Source organism: Trachurus japonicus, chromosome 2 (assembly GCF_045865225.1).
Source record: "Trachurus japonicus isolate A0001 chromosome 2, Traja_1.0".
NCBI classification, from domain to species: Eukaryota; Metazoa; Chordata; class Actinopteri; order Carangiformes; family Carangidae; genus Trachurus; species Trachurus japonicus.
In genome coordinates, this window is record NC_140908.1 from 15,220,897 (window position 1) to 15,242,723 (window position 21,827).

Here is a 21,827-nt window from a genome sequence, read left to right on the forward strand (position 1 = left end):
ATTTTTGTGTCCATTAGTCCGACCTCCCACTTCTCCGTCTTAAGAACACAGGACTGTAAACTCAAAGAGCAAGAGACTCTGACATTGTTTCATACAAGTCATTTATGGACTGGTTTTCCTCCGATAACACCTTTAGGGAGGTTATATAGTTTTTAATTTCATTCTTAAAACAGTTTATGTTGGGCTGCTTGCTGTTATCCCATTTATTCTTGTGTAGCCTATATGATACTTTGCCATAGTGAAAATAATGGTCACATAATCATTGTAGGCTATTTATTATGTAGCCTACCTACTATTATATTCATTCATTCATTCATTCACTTCTTTATTTCAGACCCAAGAGGATCCATATTGCCATAAAAGCACAATAAAATAATAAAAGAAAGACAGAATAAAAGTAAAATAGGAAAAAGGAAAAAAAAACACAAAATACAAGTATACTTTTGGTTATTATTGAAGATACCGGAAAAATAAAGAAAAAAAAACGACCTATTTGAACGTAAATGTATTTCTGCGTCACTCCCGCCCAGTAGGTGGCGGGAACGCGCCCGTTAGCTTTGCCAACCGGAAACGAACACCAAACAGGAAGTAGTAGAGGAATAAGAAGAAAATGGCGGCCTCCTGTCTGTCATAATGGTTTGGAGATAGAAACAGTAGACGTTGTAGATAAAAAAAAGGATAATAATAGTAAATATTAAGTTATAAAGTAACTTAGAGTCCTATCCAACATGGACGTGGCCCTGTATCTGGCCGCTGCGGCGCTGCTCATCGTCCTCATCGCCTTCGTGTTGAAAATCCGGAAGAAAACAGAGGAGGGTGAGCTAAGCTAAGCTAAGCTAAGCTAAGCTAAGCTAATGTTTATGTTTGCACAGCTAATGTGTGTCGTGTTTATCTGTCTGCTTCTTTAACTCTGAGTTAACGCGACTATTGAACATTGAGACGCGGGTTATTATGAGTCGGATATGAGACTTTTAATGTCAGTGAATGACGCAAACGGCGACGGTTAAAGCTGACGCAGCACAACTCTGGCTACGTCACCTTTTCTCCAGATGTTTTCAAGGCACCAAAATGAATAACATTGCATTGTTCTCCATGTTACGCTATTGTTTCTTAGTTAAAATTCAGCTATAAAGTCATACTATCCTATACTTTACAACATTGCACTATATTATGTTTTAAAGGGGACATATTATGCTAATTTCTGCTTCTTGACATGGTACCTTTTTTTTTGTGAACAACTTTTTTATTGCTTTTCGAGGAAAACAAGTACATGTAAAAGGTACATTGCAATCTAATAGAAATTAAGATAAGGAACATAATGGATAAAAAATAGAATATAAATTAAAAAAGGACCAGGCGACGACCCCCCACCCCCCCAAATTTGGATCTATATAAAACTCTTACAGGATAAGACAGACCATGTTTTAACAAGAGATGCAAACAGACATAGAAATTACAGCAATTCCTTGATCTTATCTGCCATTGTTTGCCATGCTAGAATAGTATCAGCTCCAGCACCGTGCATTCTTGCCACTGAAAGCTCCATATTTATTATGTCAATGTATGTGTTAATCCAATGGGGCTTGGTAACTGTATGTGGAGGTTTCCAGCGCAAAGCCAGCATCTTTTTGGCAGCAGTGATTCCCGTTAGGAGGATACGTCTTTTCCAGCATGCCAATTTTAATGAGGTGGTATCATTCAGGAGTAACACAATGGGAGAGCATGGTACAGTGACTTCAAGTACATTAGATAAAGTAGAACAGACCTCACCCCAAAAAAGCTTCACATCCTTACATTCCCAGTACATATGTAAATATGAGCCTGTAAGTCCATCTGAACACAGGGTGCTTGACATGGTACCTTGATGTCTAAAAGTAATGTTAGTAACATGCTTTGGTCAGAAAAACCAAAAGATGAGTTCTCTACACACCAGTTTCACAGCCCTGCTCTAAACGGTCGGTTTAGAGTCCTCGCTCTGGTAGCTGAGGTAACCATGGTAACCGTGGGAGCGAGGGCTTGAATACTCACATCACCCGGCTTGTGATGTAATAAGCCGGGTGAAATTAAAACGGCTTGTTAAAGGTTATAGCTACAACTTTTTCATCAAAAGGATTAATTTTTCAAAAATAGGCCTAATGCATCCACAGAATGTCTAGAGGGGTGCAGAATAAAAGTATGAATTTTACTGAATTTAAAAAATATAGTACATAAATAATTGTTTAATAAATTTTGGCGGGTCCGAAATATGTAAATATTTACATTTGTGAGTGTGAGTTCTACACCTACTGGCCAGAAGGAATTATGCTGCGTTCAAGACAACTTGGAGGTCGGAAAAAAACGAGCTCCGAGTTGTAAAAAATGAATTGAACGGCGTCAAACTCGGAAATTACAGGTCAGGAACTCGGGTATCATATCAGAGCTCCAACTTGACGTCACGACAACATCAAAACATGGCTGCCCTCGTCTTAAACAGTTAGAATTTAGACATTTTTATTTATTTGTTGAGGTTTGAATGCATATTTTTGTGTATTATTGCAGTAGCCGATATGAAATACGTTTATATTAATCTGTGATTGTTGTATGGTGTGAAATTGTGTTTCCTCGTATGTGATGAAATAAGGTTTAACTGTTATCAAGGCTGTAACATTATATGTGCACTCATCTGCAGCGTCTCCTCTCCTCCAGAATAAACATCATTTACTGCTGCATTGATTTTTACTATTCAGCTATGAGCCACAATATGACAAACTTCCTTCAGGTATCCATGGTTTTTTTCTCCCGAGTTCCTGCAGCGTGAACGCAATGATGTCGGAAGTCGGAAATGTCCGAGTTGGGAATCCCGACCTCCGAGTTGTTATGAACGCACCATTAGACTTGTAGCGATCACCTGCCACTCAGGGGTGTATTTTCATATCATTTTAGGTCTAAAAGAATGAATCTGAAGATTTTCAGTTTAATGTCTCCTGTTTTGCGGTAGTTGTGTCTGTCCCCGCGTCGCCACGGCAGCAATGAATGGGAGTGGATGTAAGTTCTGCTGTTTAGGCTGTTTCCATCCCTCAAAGCCACAGACAGCGTCAGATGGAGACTCAAACATGCACCCAGAAGTTTATTTACTTCAACAAGCCGACATGTTTGTAAAACTAGATCTAATTCAAAGTCTCCCGGAGTCTCGTGCGAGACCCAGTTGCAGTGCTGGTGTGTTCAGGTGCAGTCGGAGCTACCGCTTGTGTCATAAACACAGGAATATCAACTCTTTACTTGCTTCAAGTGTACATTTTTTTCCACAGACAGCGTCAGGTGGCTATTCAAACATGCGCCCAGAAGTTTTTTTTACTTGAAGCAAGTAAAGAGTTGATATTCCTGTGTTTATGACACAAACGGTAGCTTTTCCCACTGCACCTGAACACACCGAGCACGGCAACTGGGTCTCGCGTGAGACTCCGGGAGACTTTGAATTAGATCTAGTTTTACAAACATGTCGGCTTGTTGAAGTAAATAAACTTCTGGCTGCATGTTTGAGTCTCCATCTGACGCTGTCTGTGGCTTTGAGGGATGGAAACAGCCTAAACAGCAGAACTTACATCCACTCCCATTCATTGCTGCCGTGGCGATGCGGGGACAGACACAACTACCGCAAAACAGGAGACATTAAACTGAAAATCTTCAGATTCCTTCTTTTAGACCTAAAATGATATGAAAATACACCCCCGAGTTGAATTCGCCTGGAATTGTCCTTTAAGAGACACATTTTCTGACTATGGCAGTTTACAAAATGTTGACGTAGTTGTCAAAACTTACATTTAAGGGGTGAGGAGGCAAATACACATTATACTAAAGCTATGAAAGAGTGAGTTTTGCATAATATGTCCCCTTTAATACTTTCTTTCTCCGTCTTATTCTGAAGTATTTTCAGTCTTGATGTTATGGTAGCTAGTTACTAAGTAGATATCTGACCTCAGATGTGTTGTGTGCTCAGCCGACCAGGAGCAGGGCCGGGATGTGGTCCGGGCGGCGGGGCCCCCCCCCCCAGGCAGCGGAGGACCGAGGGGCCGGGATGCCCCGCAGGAGGAGGAACATGGCGGCCGTGATGGCCAACAGGCGGCCGCAGAGAGAGGCAGCGGGGGCAACGGGGGCAGCGGGGGCAACGGGGGCAACGGGGGCAGCAGGACGGGGTAAAACACTGACACCACTTTTACCTGTTCCTCTTGTGGGTTTAAAGAGATAGTTCAACATTTTGGCAAATTGGCCCATTGCCCATAATCCCTATAGTCATAGCAGTAGGTTCGTTACCTTTAATTGTCGGTGCAAGCTATTTTTAGAACGGCGGAGCAGAGCCGTGAGCTGCTCAGAGCTACGCTACGGAGGCTCATTATGGGATTTCTTGGTTTCCCTCATCATCAAACTCATCAAATACACAATCCAACAACTCCACAACGCTCTGGTGGACAAGTTGTGAGCTGCACATTCACCACGCTATGAGATAATAACACAACGTTACCACACAGAGTTGTTTTAGAGGGAAATACAGAGACTGTTGATGAAAAACTGTCCCTGAAGGCAACGTGCATCAGCGGTTTTGCATGAATTTCCCTCTAAAACAACTCTGTGTGGTAACGTTGTGTTATTATCTCATAGCGTGGTGAATGTGCAGCTCACAACTTGTCCACCAGAGCGTTGTGGAGTTGTTGGATTGTGTATTTGATACCATTTGAAATCAAGAAATCCCATAATGAGCCTCCGTAGCGTAGCTCTGAGCAGCTCACGGCTCTGCTCCGCCGTTCTAAAAAAAAAAGCTTAGACCGTCAATTAAAGGTAACGAACCTACTGCTATGACTATAGGGATTATGGCAATGGGCCAATTTGCCAAAATATTTAACTATCCCTTTAACGTTCAAAGTAACATTTTAAAAACACAGGTTCTGGTTTGTGAAACATTTGTTTTTTAATTGTGAAAATGCAAGAAAGGAATCCACAAAACCTGGACTTTCCAAATCTGGTCTGGACTATCCCAAGAAGGATTTAGAGTCTTGAAAAACACAGTTTCTGCTTTCTAAAACCTTTATTCTGTTTATGAAAATCATAAATTGACATTACACCACATTTTTCTGAAACAAGACCACAACAAACCAGGTCTTGATCACAAACGACAAGACAAAACTTTATCCCAGAAGGGATTTAGACCTTAACTCTATTTGTAAAAATGCAAAAAAGGAATAAATAATATTTTTTTCCTGCAGAAAAAACAATTAAATACAAACTTTCCCTTTAACTCCCAAACTGAAAGCTCTTACTAGTGAGCTTAAAGAAACAAAATTCAACAGGAAGTGATGCATTTAAATACTCACAGGTGTGGTTAATCACTTGATTGATCAGTATTAATATTCCATTAATACTGATCATATATTGTAATGGCTGACCGCACTTTTTTAATTGGTCTATTTACCTGTGGATTTACCTATGATATTTGAGATGTCTGGGTTGTTGAATATTTGTTATATTTTTCTATATATTGTTACATTTTTCTACGTATTTCTATTTTTCTAATGTCTGTAATTTGTTATTTTTCTCCAATATTAATACTGATCAATCAAGTGATTGACCACACCTGTGAGTATTTAAATGCATCACTTCCTGTTGAATGTTGCACACTGAGGAAGACGTTTGTCGAAACCGGTCTGTGTGTGTTAAGCGCCGACGCAGTTTGCAATAAAGGACAATGAGAAGGACACGAGTGCTGCTGGCCTTTCTTCTGTTTCTTTAAGTTGATCTTTTGGCCGTGCACCTCTTTAGTTTACTACTTACTTACTAGCTGAGCTGCCTTTAGCCTTATATGTGATGCTGAGTGTGTGCGGTTGATTTCAGAGGAGGAACGAGAGCGAGAGGAGGAGGATGATGAAGAGCAGGAGCAGAACTTCCAGCCGACGGCGGCCAAGGTCGGAGCCAAGAAGCAGAAGAAGCTGGAGGAGAAACAGGCCAAGAAAGCCCAGAGAGAGGTGAGCAGAGAGAGGCCCGGTGTTGTTTTCGTTAACGATGACGAAATTATTTAGTTGACGGCCCTTTTTTCTCATGACGATAACGAGACGGTGAGGAGATAAACATCACGGCTCTCTGATGGCGAAAACATGACGAGACGTGTGTGAGTTTTCGTTGACGAGACGAGAACGGACGTAGATGTTAGTGGTCGGGCTGCGATCGCCTCTAAATGTCATATTGTGGATTGTCATTAGCTACTCTAAGCTTCACATGATTTAGCAACGACTCCGTCAAAAGTAGAACGATGCTGAGACGAGCCGCGGGCCACGAGCGGCAGAGACCAGGTAGTGATCACAGGGTTTCTGCAGGTCATTAAAAAGCATTAAAAGTCATTAAATATATTTTGCTAAAATTAACTCAACTCAACTCAACTCAAAGTTTATTTCTATAGCACATTTAAAAACAACCTTGGTTGCCCAAAGTGCTGCACAACATACAGGTGCTAGCAGTATAAATAAAACAACAACATTAAGGCCTTAAATGGCCTTAAATGGCATTAAAAGGCATTAAACCCGATTCTAAAAGGCATCAAAAAATTGATAGATTCATACAGTGAGATTTTGATATCATTACATCCCTATAAAGCACAAAGAGCAGAAAAATATGGGGATTATCCACTTAATCTACAGTAAAATTAAACGTGGGTGAAAAAATGGAGAATTTTCTAAATTCATATTTTTAGGTGGTGGCAGGCTACTGTTGACTTTTTTTTTTTTTTTTTTTATCGCTATCAGTAAAAATTGGAATCGGTGGGTCAGGCTTTTTAAAAATCGGTGATCGGCCAGAAAATTGCAGTCGGTGCAGCACCTCTATTGGTGTGATAAACATGCAGAACCAAGTAATTGGGTGTGTGTATGTGTATATAGGTAAGTGTATGTACGCACATGTATAGTATTTGCAGTCACGGGCATTAAAAATGTTTGAAATGGCATTAAAGAGGGCATTAAAATGCATTAAATTAGATTTGCTGGTACCTGCAGAAACCCTGGATCAGCTGCTCCGGTGCAGCGGCTGTGCGGCGCTGACGGGTGGATGGTCAGACGTTCAAAATGCACGACATTTCTGCTTATTGTGCGTATAACCTGTCAATTAAAAATCAACAAGTATCTGCAACGCTGCTGCATCCTTGTGTGGTCACACCACCACCTGACATGCAGCACATTCTGCTCAACACACCTGCCGTCACTCCACCAGAAGATATATGGACGTATTTTAAATATAATCCAGCAGAATAAAAACTGAATGCACCAGGCTACTGTTACCACTTTATCTGTGTGTAGGCTAATGTATAGACCACTTCGGCGTCGACGTCACAGTGACGTACTGGTGGCAGAAAAATACCGGAAGTAAGCAACAAATACACGTCCTGACCATGGTCCTGACATACAGCTCAACTTTAAAAAGCAGCGCAGCTGCTTGGCTGCAGCACGACCCTAAGCTGTGATGATGAGCCACATTAGAGGGTGAATTTTATTTAATTTTGGTAATCGCGGTGCAGAACAGTGAGTTTGGAGCTGACGAAAGGAGAGAAAAAAGAGAGTCGTGCCGCGGCGAGACCGGTGAAATGCTGATTAGAGGAGTGATCAGCGGTGACCGCCGCGCTGACGGACCCGGTGGAAATTGGGGTGAGACAACGACTGCTGAGGAGGAACTATAAAGAACTCAGCTGTGATTTAAACTAGGACCTAAACCGAGTCGAGTAGAGCCGAGCTGTAACTGTGTAGTGGAGAAGCGGCAACACACGCGCGTCCCCTCAGATGGCTGCATCCCTAGGTCACTGGTGTGTGAGTGTGAGAGAAATAAAAGCTCTGACTTGCTTGGGCAGACGTTGTTTGGTGTCACCCGCTGATTTGCACATGTAGGCTACAATATCTAGACCCCGAATATAAGACGACCCGTCCTTTACAACTTTTTTCGACGGAAAAAATACTCTTATCAGTCAGTGTATAAAATATATGTAGATATTGCGTGCATCGTTTAGGGATTTTTATTAAAAATTTACTGTTTCATTCAGTGTAAACGTTAACACGTGTACACGTTCACCCTCTTATTCATTTATTTTGACATTCATTCATTCATTTTTACACACATCGGGTCATGAGCGGTGTCCCTAGCAACGGTCTGTGATATATAGCCTAACAACGGTCTGACTAATACAGAAATAACAGACATGGATCCGTTAAATAAACTGTAATATACAGCCATACAAGTAGGCTACAGTTTGCTGTCATACCGTAGTTGATGGACTTGTTGATGATCGCCCACGCAGCGTTTTGTGTCCCTAGGCAGTAGCCTACGTCGGTCCGTAACACACAACACACTCCGTTGCTAATCGTTAACTTAGCCTACTCAGGTATGACAACCTGTTTTCTGTTGACAAAACATTAAAATAATCAGAGAAGGCCTCTGTATGATCCATCTTCCTCTGATTTGATCGCTCTTGATGCCGGCTTTCCACTGTTGACACCAGATCAGCTGTCACGTTCTGCCACCAGTGAAGCCCCGCCCACAACATACGTCATCAATGTTTATAAACATAGAAATGGTCTATAATCCTTAGACCATAAAGTATTTGCCATTGGGTGGAAACATTATGTGTAAAACCATTCCTTTATTGAATTAATTTGTTAAAATACTTTTGTTTTTACTAAAACTGACTAAAACCTTTTTCAGTTTTCGTCGACTAAAACTAGACTAAAACTATCACATATAGAAATAACTAAAATTGACTAAAACTAATAAGTATTTTCGTCAAAAAGACTAAGACTAAATCTAAAATGCCTGCCAAAAACAACACTGGCCCAGCCTGCAATCGCTTTGAACGCTTTTCTCCCATGTTGCACCACGAGAACTTACGCCGCGTTGTGTTTTCTTTCTTCCAGGCGGAGCTGGAGGAGCGGGAGGAGAGGAAGAGGATGCAGGAGCTCCGGGAGCAGGAGCGGCGGCAGGAGGACGAGAGGGAGCGAGCGATGGAGCAGAAACAGGAAGAGGAGGAGCGACGAGCCAAGGAGGAGCAGGAGAAACGCGAGGAGGAGGAGTACCTGCGACTCAAGGCCTCCTTCGTCGTAGAAGACCAAGGAGAGGAGGAGCAGCTCAGCGAGGACCAGGTCTGATTGCTCCTCTACAGGTCGTATTTTAAAGGGATATGCAACTTTTTTTTTTTCATGTCTTGCCTCACTCCCGAGTCCATGACCAGCAGATAGACACCATCCTTTCCACTGTGCGTGCAGTAACAAGGGAGATAGAGCCGTATCGCCGTAATTAGCTTAGCTCAAACACTGGAAGTGTATGGGTAGTGTTAGCCTAGCTTAGCTCAAACACTGGAAGTGTATGGGTAGTGTTAGCCTGCCTCCTACCCGGGGCCGAAATCACCAGTCAGAAGCTGATTTCATTTTAGCTCTAAACTCTGTAAATATATCACTTTATCAACATTTCAAACATGTTTAGGTGAGAAAGTAGCCGTTTAGATCAGCAGTGTGTCGTTAATTTGTCTAAATACCAGCTGTTTACAATTTTGTTCGGACGAATTCGGCGCTACTCAAGCTAGCCGTTGTGACCAACGCACTTCCGGTTACTTTCACAAAATAAAACACCCGTTGCCCTTTACATACAGAAAACCATGACGATAGAATTTGTGCTTTTACTTTGAAACAGGAAGCTAACCTACCCTCGATGTAGCTAGCTTGAACCAAAATAAACCGTCTTTGCTTGAACCCTCCGTTTTGACCGATCTCGTCCCGTTAGCGGCATTTGACCGCTCAAGATGCCTTACCGGAGAGTTTTGTCAGCTCTGAGACCAAGATCGGTCCGTTTAGAGTTGCTGAAGAGTTTCTCTGATGACTTTAGGTGGAGGCAGGCTAACACTACCCATACACTTCCAGTGTTTGAGCTAAGCTAATTACGGCGATACGGCTCTATCTCCCTTGTTACTGCACGCACAGTCGAAAGGATGGTGTCTATCTGCTGGTCATGGACTCGGGAGTGAGGCAAGACACGGAAAAAAAAAAGTCGGTGTATCCCTTTAACAAACTGAAAGTGAAACTAAAACTAAATCATGTCTTCTTGACTCGTCTTTTAGTCCCGTAACCTGCTGCAAGAATTCATCCAGTACATCGAGGTGAGGCAACACACACATCTGGATGTTGTTGGACCACATGACGCCACCACTCTGACACGGTGTTTTGTCCTTTATGTTTCCAGACCTCCAAGGTGGTTCTCCTGGAAGATCTGGCCTCCCAGTTTGGGATGAGGACTCAGGATGCTATCTCCAGACTGCAGGACCTGTTAGCCGACGGCTCGCTCACAGGTCGGTGTTAGCATAGCTCAACGCTGCCGCCGCCGCTGTCACGTGTTGCCGTGTGTTACCGTTAACGTGTTGTCGTTAGCAGGGCCGTTGCAAGGAATTCTGGGCCCCCTGAAAGAATACTAAAGTGGGCCCCTGACTTTTCCACTTTTTTTCTATGTATTATTTTTTATTTAGCCTACTTTGTTTTGATGCTAATGCAGCATTACACTGCAAAAACTCAAGTATCTTACCAAGAATATTTGTCTTATTTCTAGTCAAAATGTCATTTCTAGTCAAAACAAATCTCATTCTACTTAAAATAAGACACATCATATTAAAAGTAGCTTGTTTTTAGACACTTTTTACTAATTTCAAGCAGATTTCCACTTGAAATAAGTAGAAAAAAATCTACGTATGTATTATTTTTTATTTAGCCTACTTTGTTTTGATGCAAATGCAGCATTACTATGAGTATTAGTCAGGGTCTAAGCAGAATAAATCAATAATACAAAGATTAGACTACTGAGTTTTTTTATGGGCCCCACTGGGCGCTGGGCCCCTAGAGTTATCATCACCTTTCTCCCCTATACAACGGCCCTGGTCGTTAGGGATGTGAAGATTCACCGGTCCGATATAAACGTGTGAGATGCGACTGCACCGGTAGATTCAGGGTACATCGGACATCATTTATGGTTGCATTTGCGATGCATCTCTTCTAGCCTTCTACATCGGCAAATTCCATGGTTAAATCGATCATTTCACTTCCCGAGGCAGCCTGAAACTTGTGTTTTTAAAGGTGCTATATGAATAAAGTTATTATTATTATTATTATTATTTACTGGGTTCCTACGCAAGTATGGAAAGTATGGAAAAGTATGGAATTTGATTTTATACATTTCCAGGTCTGGAAAAGTATGGAAAATGGAAACTATTATATGGAAATATATTTTTCTTAGTACTTCTCTGGGTTTGGTCTCATCTGAAGTTATTTGGGTTCATTATTTTGTATGCGCTATTGTACCTAGCCACAATCTCCAGGAAATTATTTGGTTACATAATGGCATACACATTCAGAATAATGAAAACAAATGATAAATTGCATGCTTTTTTTATATTATGCACATCTATTTACTCAAATATCACAAATAATATGAATATTTTAACGAGAAGTCTGGAAATTAGGGTCTGGAAAAAGTATGGAATTTGGAAGTTTCAAATGTGTAGGAACCCAGTATTTAGCAAAAGAGCAAAATGCAGAGGTGCCACCACACAAGACTAGCCCATATGATTAAGCTGGATTTCATTTCTACCATTTATTTCCTCTAGACTGTACCTTTCAAATATATGATTCATTGGTTTGCCCTGTAAAAATTTACCAAATATAGGCTACATCCCTCAAATTGATACAGAGAGTAAAGCAGAATGGTATTGAGGTAATAAACCTGATGTGGGAAGAAACTCTCATATCACAACTGTATCAAACATCATATCGAACCGAATCTCTTTGTAATTAAGTTATATTGTTATCAAATCGCATTTGAATCGCATCGTATCATGAACAGGAGTGAATCGTATCGCATCGTATTGACAGGAGCTTCAGTGTATCGTTAATGTATCGTATCGAGATGCGTATCGAATCGGCCTCAGTGGTGGAGGTATATTACATCCCTAGTTGTGGTGTTTCCTCCAGGAGTGATCGACGACCGAGGGAAGTTCATCTCCATCACCCCGGAGGAGCTGGACTCGGTGGCCCAGTTCATCCGCCAGAGGGGCCGGGTCTCCATCACAGAGCTGGCCCAGGCCAGCAACTCCCTCATCAACCTGACGCCCGAGACCCGCAGCACCGCCTGAGAGACCCCAGACCCCCAGACCACAGCGATCTGACCCCAGATCAGTTCAGTACCATCACTCAAACAGACAAGGACTTGTGTTTGTTTATGTAAAATCATTGGTTACACTGTGTGACGATGATAAACAATGAACAGTTTGATCGAGTGTGCTCATTTCCTGTCACATGACCTTCATAATTCCAGATTTACAGAGTGGATTTACTGGGCTCAGGTTGAGGTTGAGGTGGACTCAATAGGGATGTACTGAATCCTGATTTTTGGGGTTCTGCTGAATCCACTGTTTTAAGAATCGGCAAAATCCGAACCGAATACCAAATCCTACTCCCATCATCGGCCTCTTCATAATTGCAGTCAACATTTTACAGTTATTCTGTATAACTGTATAAAACAACAGGAAATAACTTTCGCCACTATTTTGAACAGAACTCTCACACTCATTCAGGATACAGGCTTTAGTATTTTTTCTCATTCAAAATAAGAAAGAAAGAAAAAGACCAAAAAGTGAAATCATTTCCACAGAGCAGAGAAAATATATGCTTGTAAGTAAGTAATTACCGCGCGATAGCGATGCTAATTTCTGTTTTAGTTTGTGATAATGACAGTGATGGTAACTGTGCTGGGAGTGTTTTGAACTTCGTCGTTCAGGGAGGGTAGAATATAATTCATAAACCATCCTGTGATCATCGTCTGAACATGATATGCACAGGGCAAGCTAAGGGTTCGGTTCAGCAGAAAACTATTGAAAAAAACCCCCAAAATACCGGTCAATCAGAAACTGAATCCTGGATTCGGTACATCCCTAGTCCAGGTTCTGCTCATTAATCCTGCACCCGTAGAATAACATTAGGGCTGGGCCAAAAAAATCGATTTTTATATTAATCGAAATTTTTTTCTGGCAATTTTTAAAAATCAATTCTCATATGAGAATTTTTTTTTTTTTTTGGGACGACCAATCTTTATTGTACGATCATGAATTCTGTGCCATTACACTCGACAAAGTCAAACCGGCCTGTTGTGTTCGTTTGTTCACAGATATGATATCTATGTGAACCATCGAACACAACAGACAAACTGATGTGATGTGTGTATTGTTTTTTGTAAATATGACTTATGATGCATTATCAAGTGTTTGGTTCAACCTGCTCTTGTTTAAGGAAAGAAAATAACAATAATTGAAATATAAAATCGCAATACTTGTTTAATCAGAATCGCAATTTAAATCGAATCGGGACCCAGAAATCGTTAGAGAATCGAATCGGCACAAAAGCGTATCGGCCCAGCCCTAAATAACATTATGTCAACAAAGGGGGGAAAAAAGAACAGCTGAGTGAAGTTCAAAATTACTTTTTAATTCATCCACAGATTAAATAAAACACATAAATTCTCTGCATTAAGTTGAAGACGTGTCCCGCATCGTTCCGTAGTGGGCTGGTCCTGTCCTCCTAAAGGGGGCGGGGTCAGGTGTTCCCTTATTAAATAATCAACATGTAATTTACAGGAAACAAGAGTGATGGCTGAAGAGAGGCACAACAGGCAGCTTCAGGATCATCTGGTCTAGTTTTTTTTTTTTTTATAAAAGTCCAACTCAAGAGTCTCCAGGTTTCAGCTGAACGGGTCCTGGTCTTTGTCTTTGTCTTTGTCATGGACCTTCTGTCCTTTCCCCTCGGTGATCTCCCACGTGGACGTCGCTCCTCGGTCCTGAGGAAAGACAAAGACATCGGTCCCAGTTCAGATAAGAATGTAACATTAGCACATTAGCATTAGCATCAGGGCCGTTGCTATGAATTCTGGGCCGCCTTAAAGAATACTAAAGTGGGCCCCTCCCCCTAACGTTTCCTTTTTTTTATTTTCTTAGACTACGTATGTATTATCGTTTTTTATTTAGCCTACTTTATTTTGATGCTAATGCAGCATTACACTGCAAAAACTCAAGTATCTTAGCAAGAATATTTGTCTTATTTCTTGTCAAAATGTCATTTCTAGTCAAAACAAATCTCATTATACTTAAAATAAGACTCATCATATTAAAAGCAGCTTGTTTTTAGACACTTTTTACTTCTTTCAAGCAGATTTTCACTTGAAATAAGTAGAAAAATCTGATAGTGGAGCAAGTTTTTCTTCCTTATTACAAACACAAAAAACTTACTTTCACTGGCAGATTTTTCTATTTATTGTGAATTTAAGTGAAAATGATCTAAAAACAAGTTAATTTTTAAGGTAATGAGTCTTATTTTAAGTGGAAAGAGATTCGTTTTGACTAGAAATGAGACATTTGGACAAGAAATAAGACAAATATTCTTGGAAAGATGTTGAGTTTTTACAGTGTACTATGAGTATTAGTCAGGGTCTTACGCAGAATAAATCAGTCATACAAATATTAGACTACTGGGGTTTTTTCTGGGCCCCAAGAATTATCATCACCTTTCTCCCCTATACAACGGCCCTGATTAGCACAGGGTTCCTACGCAAGTATGGAAAGTATGGAATAATATGGAATTTGATTTTATACATTTCCAGGTCTTGAAAAGTATGGAAAATGGAAACTATTGTATGGAAATATATATGCGCTATTGTAGGCTACCTAGCTACAATCTCCTGGAAATTATTTGGTTACATAATGGCATACAAATTCAGAATAATGAAAACAAGTGATTAATTGCATGATTTATAACATGAAACACATCTATTGGCTCAAATGTCACAAATTATTTGATTTTTTTTTACTGAGACACTGCAAAAACTCAAAATCTTTCCAAGAATATTTGCCTTATTTCTTGTCAAAATTTCTAGTCAAAACTAATCTCTTTCCACTTAAAATAAGACTCATCACCTAAAAATGAACTTGTTTTTAGATCATTTTCACTTGTTTCAAACTAATTTTCACTTGAGATAAGTAGAAAAATCTGCCAGTGAAAGTAAGTTTTTTGTGCTTGTAATAAGAAAGAAAAACTTGCTCCACTATCAGATTTTTCTACTTATTCCAAGTGAAAATCTGCTTGAAAGGAGTAAAAAGTGTCTAAAAACAAGCTGCTTTTAATGTGATGAGTCTGATTTTAAGTAGAATGAGATTTGTTTTGACTAGAAATGACATGAAAATGAAATTTGGGTCTGGAAAAAGTATGGAATTTGGAAATTTAAAATGTGTAGGAACCCTGTTAGCATTAAGCTACTACATTTAGACTGGACGGTGATGGGGGCACCTTGATGAGGACCCCCAGGGGGGCCAGGTCTCTCCTCAGGGAGTCGCAGGCTTTGAGCAGGAGGTCTCGGTCGGCCTTCGAGCCGGGCGCGGCCGTCTGGTCCTTAAGGCGGCCGAGGGCGAAGGCTCGGACCTCGGCTCTGAAGTGGGTCAGCTGCTCCACTACGGCCTGCAGACCCAGACCACCGCCACCGCTCAGTACATCGGCCTGCTGCAGCGGAGAGAGGACCTGGGGTTAAGGTGCGTTACAGTGAGGAAGCGCTGGTTCAACACCTTCAATCTTCGTATCACAAAATGTGCCTTAATTGTTTGTAATTTGATGATACTTCAAATAAAAACATAAAAAAACTAAACATTTAGGAAGTTGGAATGAAGAATGGAGCGTTGTCAGGTTGAAAACAAATGCAGACGTCAAAAAATTTGACACTAGCTAAAACCGTTAGCTAGCCAGTGATAGCATTACTATTTTGATAGCAACAAAATGCAATTTTTACACTTACAAACAGGTTGGAAAAAGTCCAGGTGTAAGAATTGAACAGTACTGAGTATATGGTATAATGGTGCGTTCCAGGCAACCCGTAACTCGTATTTTTCCGACCTGTTCCTATGGTTACCCGTTAGAACGTACAGTCAAACTCGTAACTTCCCACCTGTGAACTCGTACTAGATCGATCTGCTCCCAGTTCCCAGTTCGTAACTCGTAACTTGCCTGGAACGCTACAAACTCGTAACTGGTGACTTGAAGTCGTGACTTACGGGTTAAAAAGCCTGCCTGGAACGCACCATAAGTATAAAAGTGAGTAGTGGCCATCTTGAATTCTGAGAAAGAAGTCAGAATTCTGAGAAAAAAAACTGAATTCTGAGTTTAAAGTCAGAATTCTGACTATTTTCGATTATTTTAAACTCATAATTCTGGCTTTAATCTCAGAATTTTCGACTTTAAATTCTGAGTTTATAGTCAGAATTCTCATTTTAAACTCAGCATTCTGACTTTAATCTCAGAATTCTGACTTTAAACTAAGAATTCTGACCTTTAAAGTCAGAATTCTTAGTTTAAAGTCAAAATTCTGAGAGAAAAAAATCTGAATTCTGAGTTTAAAGTCAGAATTCTGACTATTTTCGATTATTTTAAACTCATAATTCTGACTTTAATCTCAGAATTTTGACTTTAAACTCGGAATTCTGAGCTTAAAGTCAGAATTCTTAGTTTGAAGTCAGATTTATAGTCAGTTTATAGTCAGAATTCTCATTTTAAACTCAGCATTCTGGCTTTAATCTCAGAATTTTGACTTTAAACTCATAATTCTGACTCATCTTCTCAGAATTTTGACTTTAAATTCTGAGTTTATAGTCAGAATTCTCATTTTAAACTCAGCATTCTGGCTTTAATCTCAGAATTCTGACATTAAACTCGGAATTCTGAGCTTAAAGTCAGAATTCTTAGTTTAAAGTCAAAATTCTGAGAAAAAAAAAATCAGAATTCTGAGATTAAAGTCAGCCATTTTCTCAGAATTCTGAGTTAAATCTCAGAATTCTGAGAAAAAAGTAAGAACTTTTTTCCTACAGCGGCCCTAACCCTCTTCCGTAGCAACGCACCATTAGTTTGGTCCTAGTAGATGATGTCAGGGTTATGTTTATGTTTATTAAAGACTCCCATTAGCTGCTGCCAGGTGAGGTTTTCTTACCTGGCTGTGCAGCAGCTCGACCCCGAACGCCTCCAGGACGTCCGTCAGGTATCTGACGACGGCTCCAAACACCGCCGGGCTGCGAGCCGCTCCGCTACTCTGAACCAAACACAGACACAGACACAACATCATCAGCCTTGACCTTTGACCTTCAGAAAAGTTCAGTTTCGACCCAGTAGGAGACGGATGTTAATCATGTTACCATAGCAACAGGCTGCAGCTGGCGGTTCCCGTGGTAAACGAGGTTCATCAGGGCGGCGACGGCTCTCGGGGTGTCGAAGTCGTCCGCCAGCGCCGACAACACGCTGGACTTAGTCTCGGCCAACCTGGAGGTGTAAAACATTACAGCACCAGGACAGAGTGGTGCATGTTCATTATGGGATGTTGATTGATTGATTGATTGATATCTTTATTTCGATCATGTAAACGACAATGTAAAAAAAATAAGTAAGATAAAATAATAATATAATAAGGAAATAAGTGAACAGCAAAAATGTACAGTATACATAAAACATCTCATAAGCAGCGCAGTTTACATGAGCGAAAAGGAGCAGGAAGAAGTATAAACTTATCTAATTTTAAAGGGATAGTTCAACATTTTGGCAAATTGGCCCATTGCCATAATCGCTATAGTCATAGCAGTAGGTTCATTACCTTTAATTGTAGGTGTAAGCTATTTTTAGTACGGCGGAGCGCAGCAGCTGGCTGCTCAGAGCTACGCTATGGAGGCTAACGGAATTTCTTGGTTTCCCTCATTAAACTCATCAAATTCAACATCCCAAAACTCCACAGCGCTTTTGTAGACAAGTTGTGAGCTGCACAACCACCACGCTATGAGATAATGACGGAACGATACGAAACGGAGCCGTTTTCGAGGTAAATTCATACAAAACCGCTGATGCGCGTTGCGTTCAGGGACAGTTTTTCAGCAAGCAGTCTCCGTATTTACCCTGTATTTACCTCGAAAACGGCTCCGTTTCGTATCGTTCCGTCATTATCTCATAGCGTGGTGGTTGTGCAGGTCACAACTTGTCTACAAAAGCGCTGTGGAGTTTTGGGATGTTGAATTTGATGAGTTTAATGAGGGAAACCAAGAAATTCCCTTAGCCTCCATAGCGTAGCTCTGAGCAGCCAGCTGCTGCGCTCCGCCGTACTGAAAATAGCTTACACCTACAATTAAAGGTAACGAACCTACTGCTATGACTATAGCGATTATGGCAATGGGCCAATTTGCCAAAATGTTGAACTATCCCTTTAACTATATGTTCTAATTAAACATTTTACACATTACACATTTTAATCCAAATAGTAAGTAAGCAAACACCTTGTGTGAATTATTCAATGTACCTCTGGAGAATCATTTCTTTATGTCTCTTTTTAAACATGATTACACTCGAAATGTTTTTGATTTCAGTAGCTACTCAGATTATTCCACAGTTTTACTCCGCAAATGGTGATACAGAAACTTTTCTTTGTTGTGCGAGCTCTGCCAACCTTTAGATTTGATTTGTCTCTTAAATCATAACCTTGCTCTCTTTCGTGAAACATTCTCTGAATATTTCTTGGTAGCAGATACAGGGTATATACAGGAATCTTGAAGTTAATTTTAATACTTTTTTAAGACTTTTTCAAGATCTTCTCAATATTTTTCAATACCTCACCGCCACTTTTAACTGAACAGTTTTAATTTGTGATAAAGACTATAGAAGACCACTATGATACAACAGAATTTAAAAAAGGCTGGGATAATAAATCAAAGGCAAAGTTTATAAAAAAAAAACATTGCTCAACTCTCAAAAAAACAAAAACAACAATCTTCTTCTCTTTTTCATGAACCGGTTCATCTTTGTTTTTTAATAAAATGAATAACTTCACACACTTTTACAATGTTTTTTACAACTCAAACTCTTGGACGGCTAATTCAGAAAAAATACCTTCAAAATTTAAGACTTTATAAAGTCGTGAAAAGACTTTTTAATACTTTTTAAGGGTCTTCATTTTCCCAAAATTGATTTATCACCTTTTAATACTTTTCAAGACCCCGCGGATACCCTGAGATAGTTCCTTGCTTTATATAACACTTGGGCTGTTTTATGCTCCACCAAATCAAACAATTTTAGAGTTTTAGATTTCCAAAATAAGTCATTGGTGTGTGCCCCATAATCAACCCTGTGAATAATTCTCATTGCTCTTTTTTGCAGTATGAAAAGTGGCTGAAGTGCAGTTTTGTATGTGTATGTGTTCATGATGGGATGTTCGTGATGAGCTACCTGTCCCACAGAGCAGCTTCGTCTACGTCCGAGCACTGCAGCTGCCCCGTCATGTAGGCCTGAGCGGCGCCGACGAAGCTGCAGATGGTTCCCAGAGAGGAGCGAGCCTCGGCCATGCTGCTGTCGCTGTAGTCTATAGCTGAGGAGACCAGACCCACAATGCATCAGGACACATCGCATTACTAGACTAAATATTCATTATTAAAGGGATACTATCATTTTTTTTATATTATAGTGAACAATGGAACTGTGTATTTTTTTTCAGGTAAAACCTCTTTTAGGCCGTGAAAATAGGCCGTTTCTTTGGGTCTGTTCACAACACTGTATGTTGTAAATCAATCAATCTAATAAGAATGTAACATTAGCATTAGCATTAAAGGGATAGTATCATTTTTTTTTTAAAGTGTGGTTGTATGATCTACAAATAGCCCCTAAGTACTTTAATTGCAGTAGAAGACTCTCTACACTCCTCCCGTTAGCAACGCCAGCCCATAATAGCCCTGCCCAGAGATTTACAACATACAGTGTTGTGAATGGACCCAAAGAAACAGCGGGCGGAGGGATACGCGAGTTGGTTAGGTCCAAATAAAAACTGTGTTTTTCCTGCACTTTGAAGGGCTGGAAAAAATTATATTATAGCGAACAATGGAACTGTGTATTATTTTTCAGGTAAAACCTCTTTTAGGCCGTGAAAATAGGCCGTTTCTTTGGGTCTGTTCACAACACTGTATGTTGTAAATCTCTGGGCAGGGCTATTATGGGCTGGCGTTGCTAACGGGAGGAGTGCAGAGAGTCTTCTACTGCAATTAAAGTACTTAGGGGCTATTTGGAGATCATACAACCCCACTTTAAAAAAAAAATGCTACTATCCCTTTAATTTGATTATTTTGTTAGAGAGGAGTAGGGGTGGAACATTTCCAGTAAATTTCCGAAATATTTCCAGAAACTTTCCATGGGAAGTTAAACTGGGGAATTTTGGAAATATTCCAAATTGGAAACTTTCCATTGGAATTTTGGTAATTATTGGTAATTTATGGGAATTGACTGGAAATTTGGGTTCATTTAAACAAACTGTATCATATCTAAACATAAATGTAAATATTTTGTTTTGTCATAAGCAGACATCCATGCAAAATAATACAATTTAAAAAACATTTCAACTGATTTATTTATGAGTAGAACTTTATCAACTTTTAATTCTTGTATGAACAATCAATTATTTTACTGCACAACAAAAACATGAATGTTGAGTAAAATATAGCCTAGATATTCAAGTGTACTTGCATTAAATCTGGTTGTTTTAGCCAAAATTATGCTACAATATATTTCCCCCAACTATATTTAAGTTTCCTGTTAAGGACCAACCTTCAATTTGGTAAATTTCGGATTTATTCCTGTTTATTCCCATATATTCCCGTTAATTCCCATAAATTAATTCCCACGGAAAGTTTCCAACTTTGAAAATTCCTGAGATTTATTTTCAAAGCTCGTTTCTCACCTGATCTGTATTTGGCCAAGAGACAGAACATCCTGAACTCGTTAGCGGAGTAAGACTGGAGGAAATCCTGAGGGAGGGGCAAAGACAAACGTGATGACCTCACTCATGATGTCACAGTTGTGTCATGTCTGGCCGTGATGAGGTCAGCGACTGACGGTACCTTGATGGTGATGTAGTTCTTCAGTGACTTGGACATTTTCTCTGTGCTGCCTTTCAGGTGTAAATGCCCTGAAAACAATAACAAACCCGTTAGCGATAATGCTATACTGGAGTGTATCGGAAGCAGGGCCGTTGCTAGGAATTCTGGGGCCCCTGAAAGAATACTAAAGTGGGCCCCTGACTTTTCCACTTTTTTTTCGTAGACTACTATGTATTATCATTTTTTATTTAGCCTACTTTGTTTTGATGCTAATGCAGCATTACTATGAGTATTAGTCAGGGTCTTATGCAGAATAATTCAGTCATACAAAGATTAGACTACTGGGGTTTTTTGTGGGCCCCCTTTGTGGGCGCTGGGCCCCTAGAGTTATCATCACCTCTCTCCCCTATCCACCACTTTATTTTCCCATGATCCATTGCGTCACACCACAACGGAAGTCGGTTTTAGTAGCATTCTAGCGAGCGGCTAACTGGTAGCGTTAGCGGCTAACTGGTAGCCTAGCGTTAGCCGCCGGTGTAGGCACCAAATGTGGGGGCTCCGGGCTGCCAAAACCGTTTTGACTAAATCTGATGTTTGTTAAGTCTATAAAACGAATTATTGAACAAACATTGTACTATTTCTGTGTGCACGTTTTTGTAATCAGTCATGGTTATCGTAGGCTAGTTGTTAGCTTAGCTGCTGCTGACAGCTAAGCTAACAGCAGCAGCTAAGCTAACAGCAGGACGTCAGCTGTTAAAACCCTCCCGTTGTCGGACACGACATGAAACTACTCCAGTTAGCTCAGTCATGTTGGAACTAGGATATCCACTGGAAAAAATATTTATTTCATGGGCCGTTCATTGAGTTA

At 40.3% G+C, this 21,827-nt stretch overlaps 2 protein-coding genes across 3 annotated transcripts in view; one reads left to right on the forward strand and one right to left on the reverse strand.

The window, feature by feature from the left end:
- The first annotated feature begins 612 nt into the window (after positions 1–612).
- ddrgk1 (DDRGK domain containing 1) lies at positions 613–12,305 on the forward strand. Its single transcript, XM_085802668.1, is given in 8 exon segments — positions 613–816; positions 3,977–4,014; positions 4,016–4,141; positions 5,865–5,993; positions 8,916–9,140; positions 10,112–10,150; positions 10,234–10,339; positions 12,009–12,305. Coding segments are annotated over 8 exon segments (912 nt in total). The 5' UTR covers positions 613–728; the 3' UTR covers positions 12,170–12,305.
- Positions 12,306–13,497: 1,192 nt separating this feature from the next.
- Positions 13,498–21,827, reverse strand: part of cars2 (cysteinyl-tRNA synthetase 2, mitochondrial) — a 15,315-nt gene continuing 6,985 nt past the window's right edge. The window contains exons 9-15 of one of the 2 annotated variants that reach the window (XM_085802626.1): positions 20,981–21,048; positions 20,821–20,887; positions 19,323–19,461; positions 17,255–17,378; positions 17,053–17,151; positions 15,369–15,575; positions 13,498–13,866 (exon numbers count right to left, since the gene is read on the reverse strand). In XM_085802626.1, the coding sequence (XP_085658752.1) occupies positions 13,771–13,866; positions 15,369–15,575; positions 17,053–17,151; positions 17,255–17,378; positions 19,323–19,461; positions 20,821–20,887; positions 20,981–21,048 (800 nt within the window). In that variant the 3' untranslated portion in view covers positions 13,498–13,770. Of the gene's footprint in view, positions 13,867–15,368; positions 15,579–17,052; positions 17,152–17,254; positions 17,379–19,322; positions 19,462–20,820; positions 20,888–20,980; positions 21,049–21,827 lie in introns of both variants that reach the window. The other variant, XM_085802618.1, reaches the window with a different exon arrangement.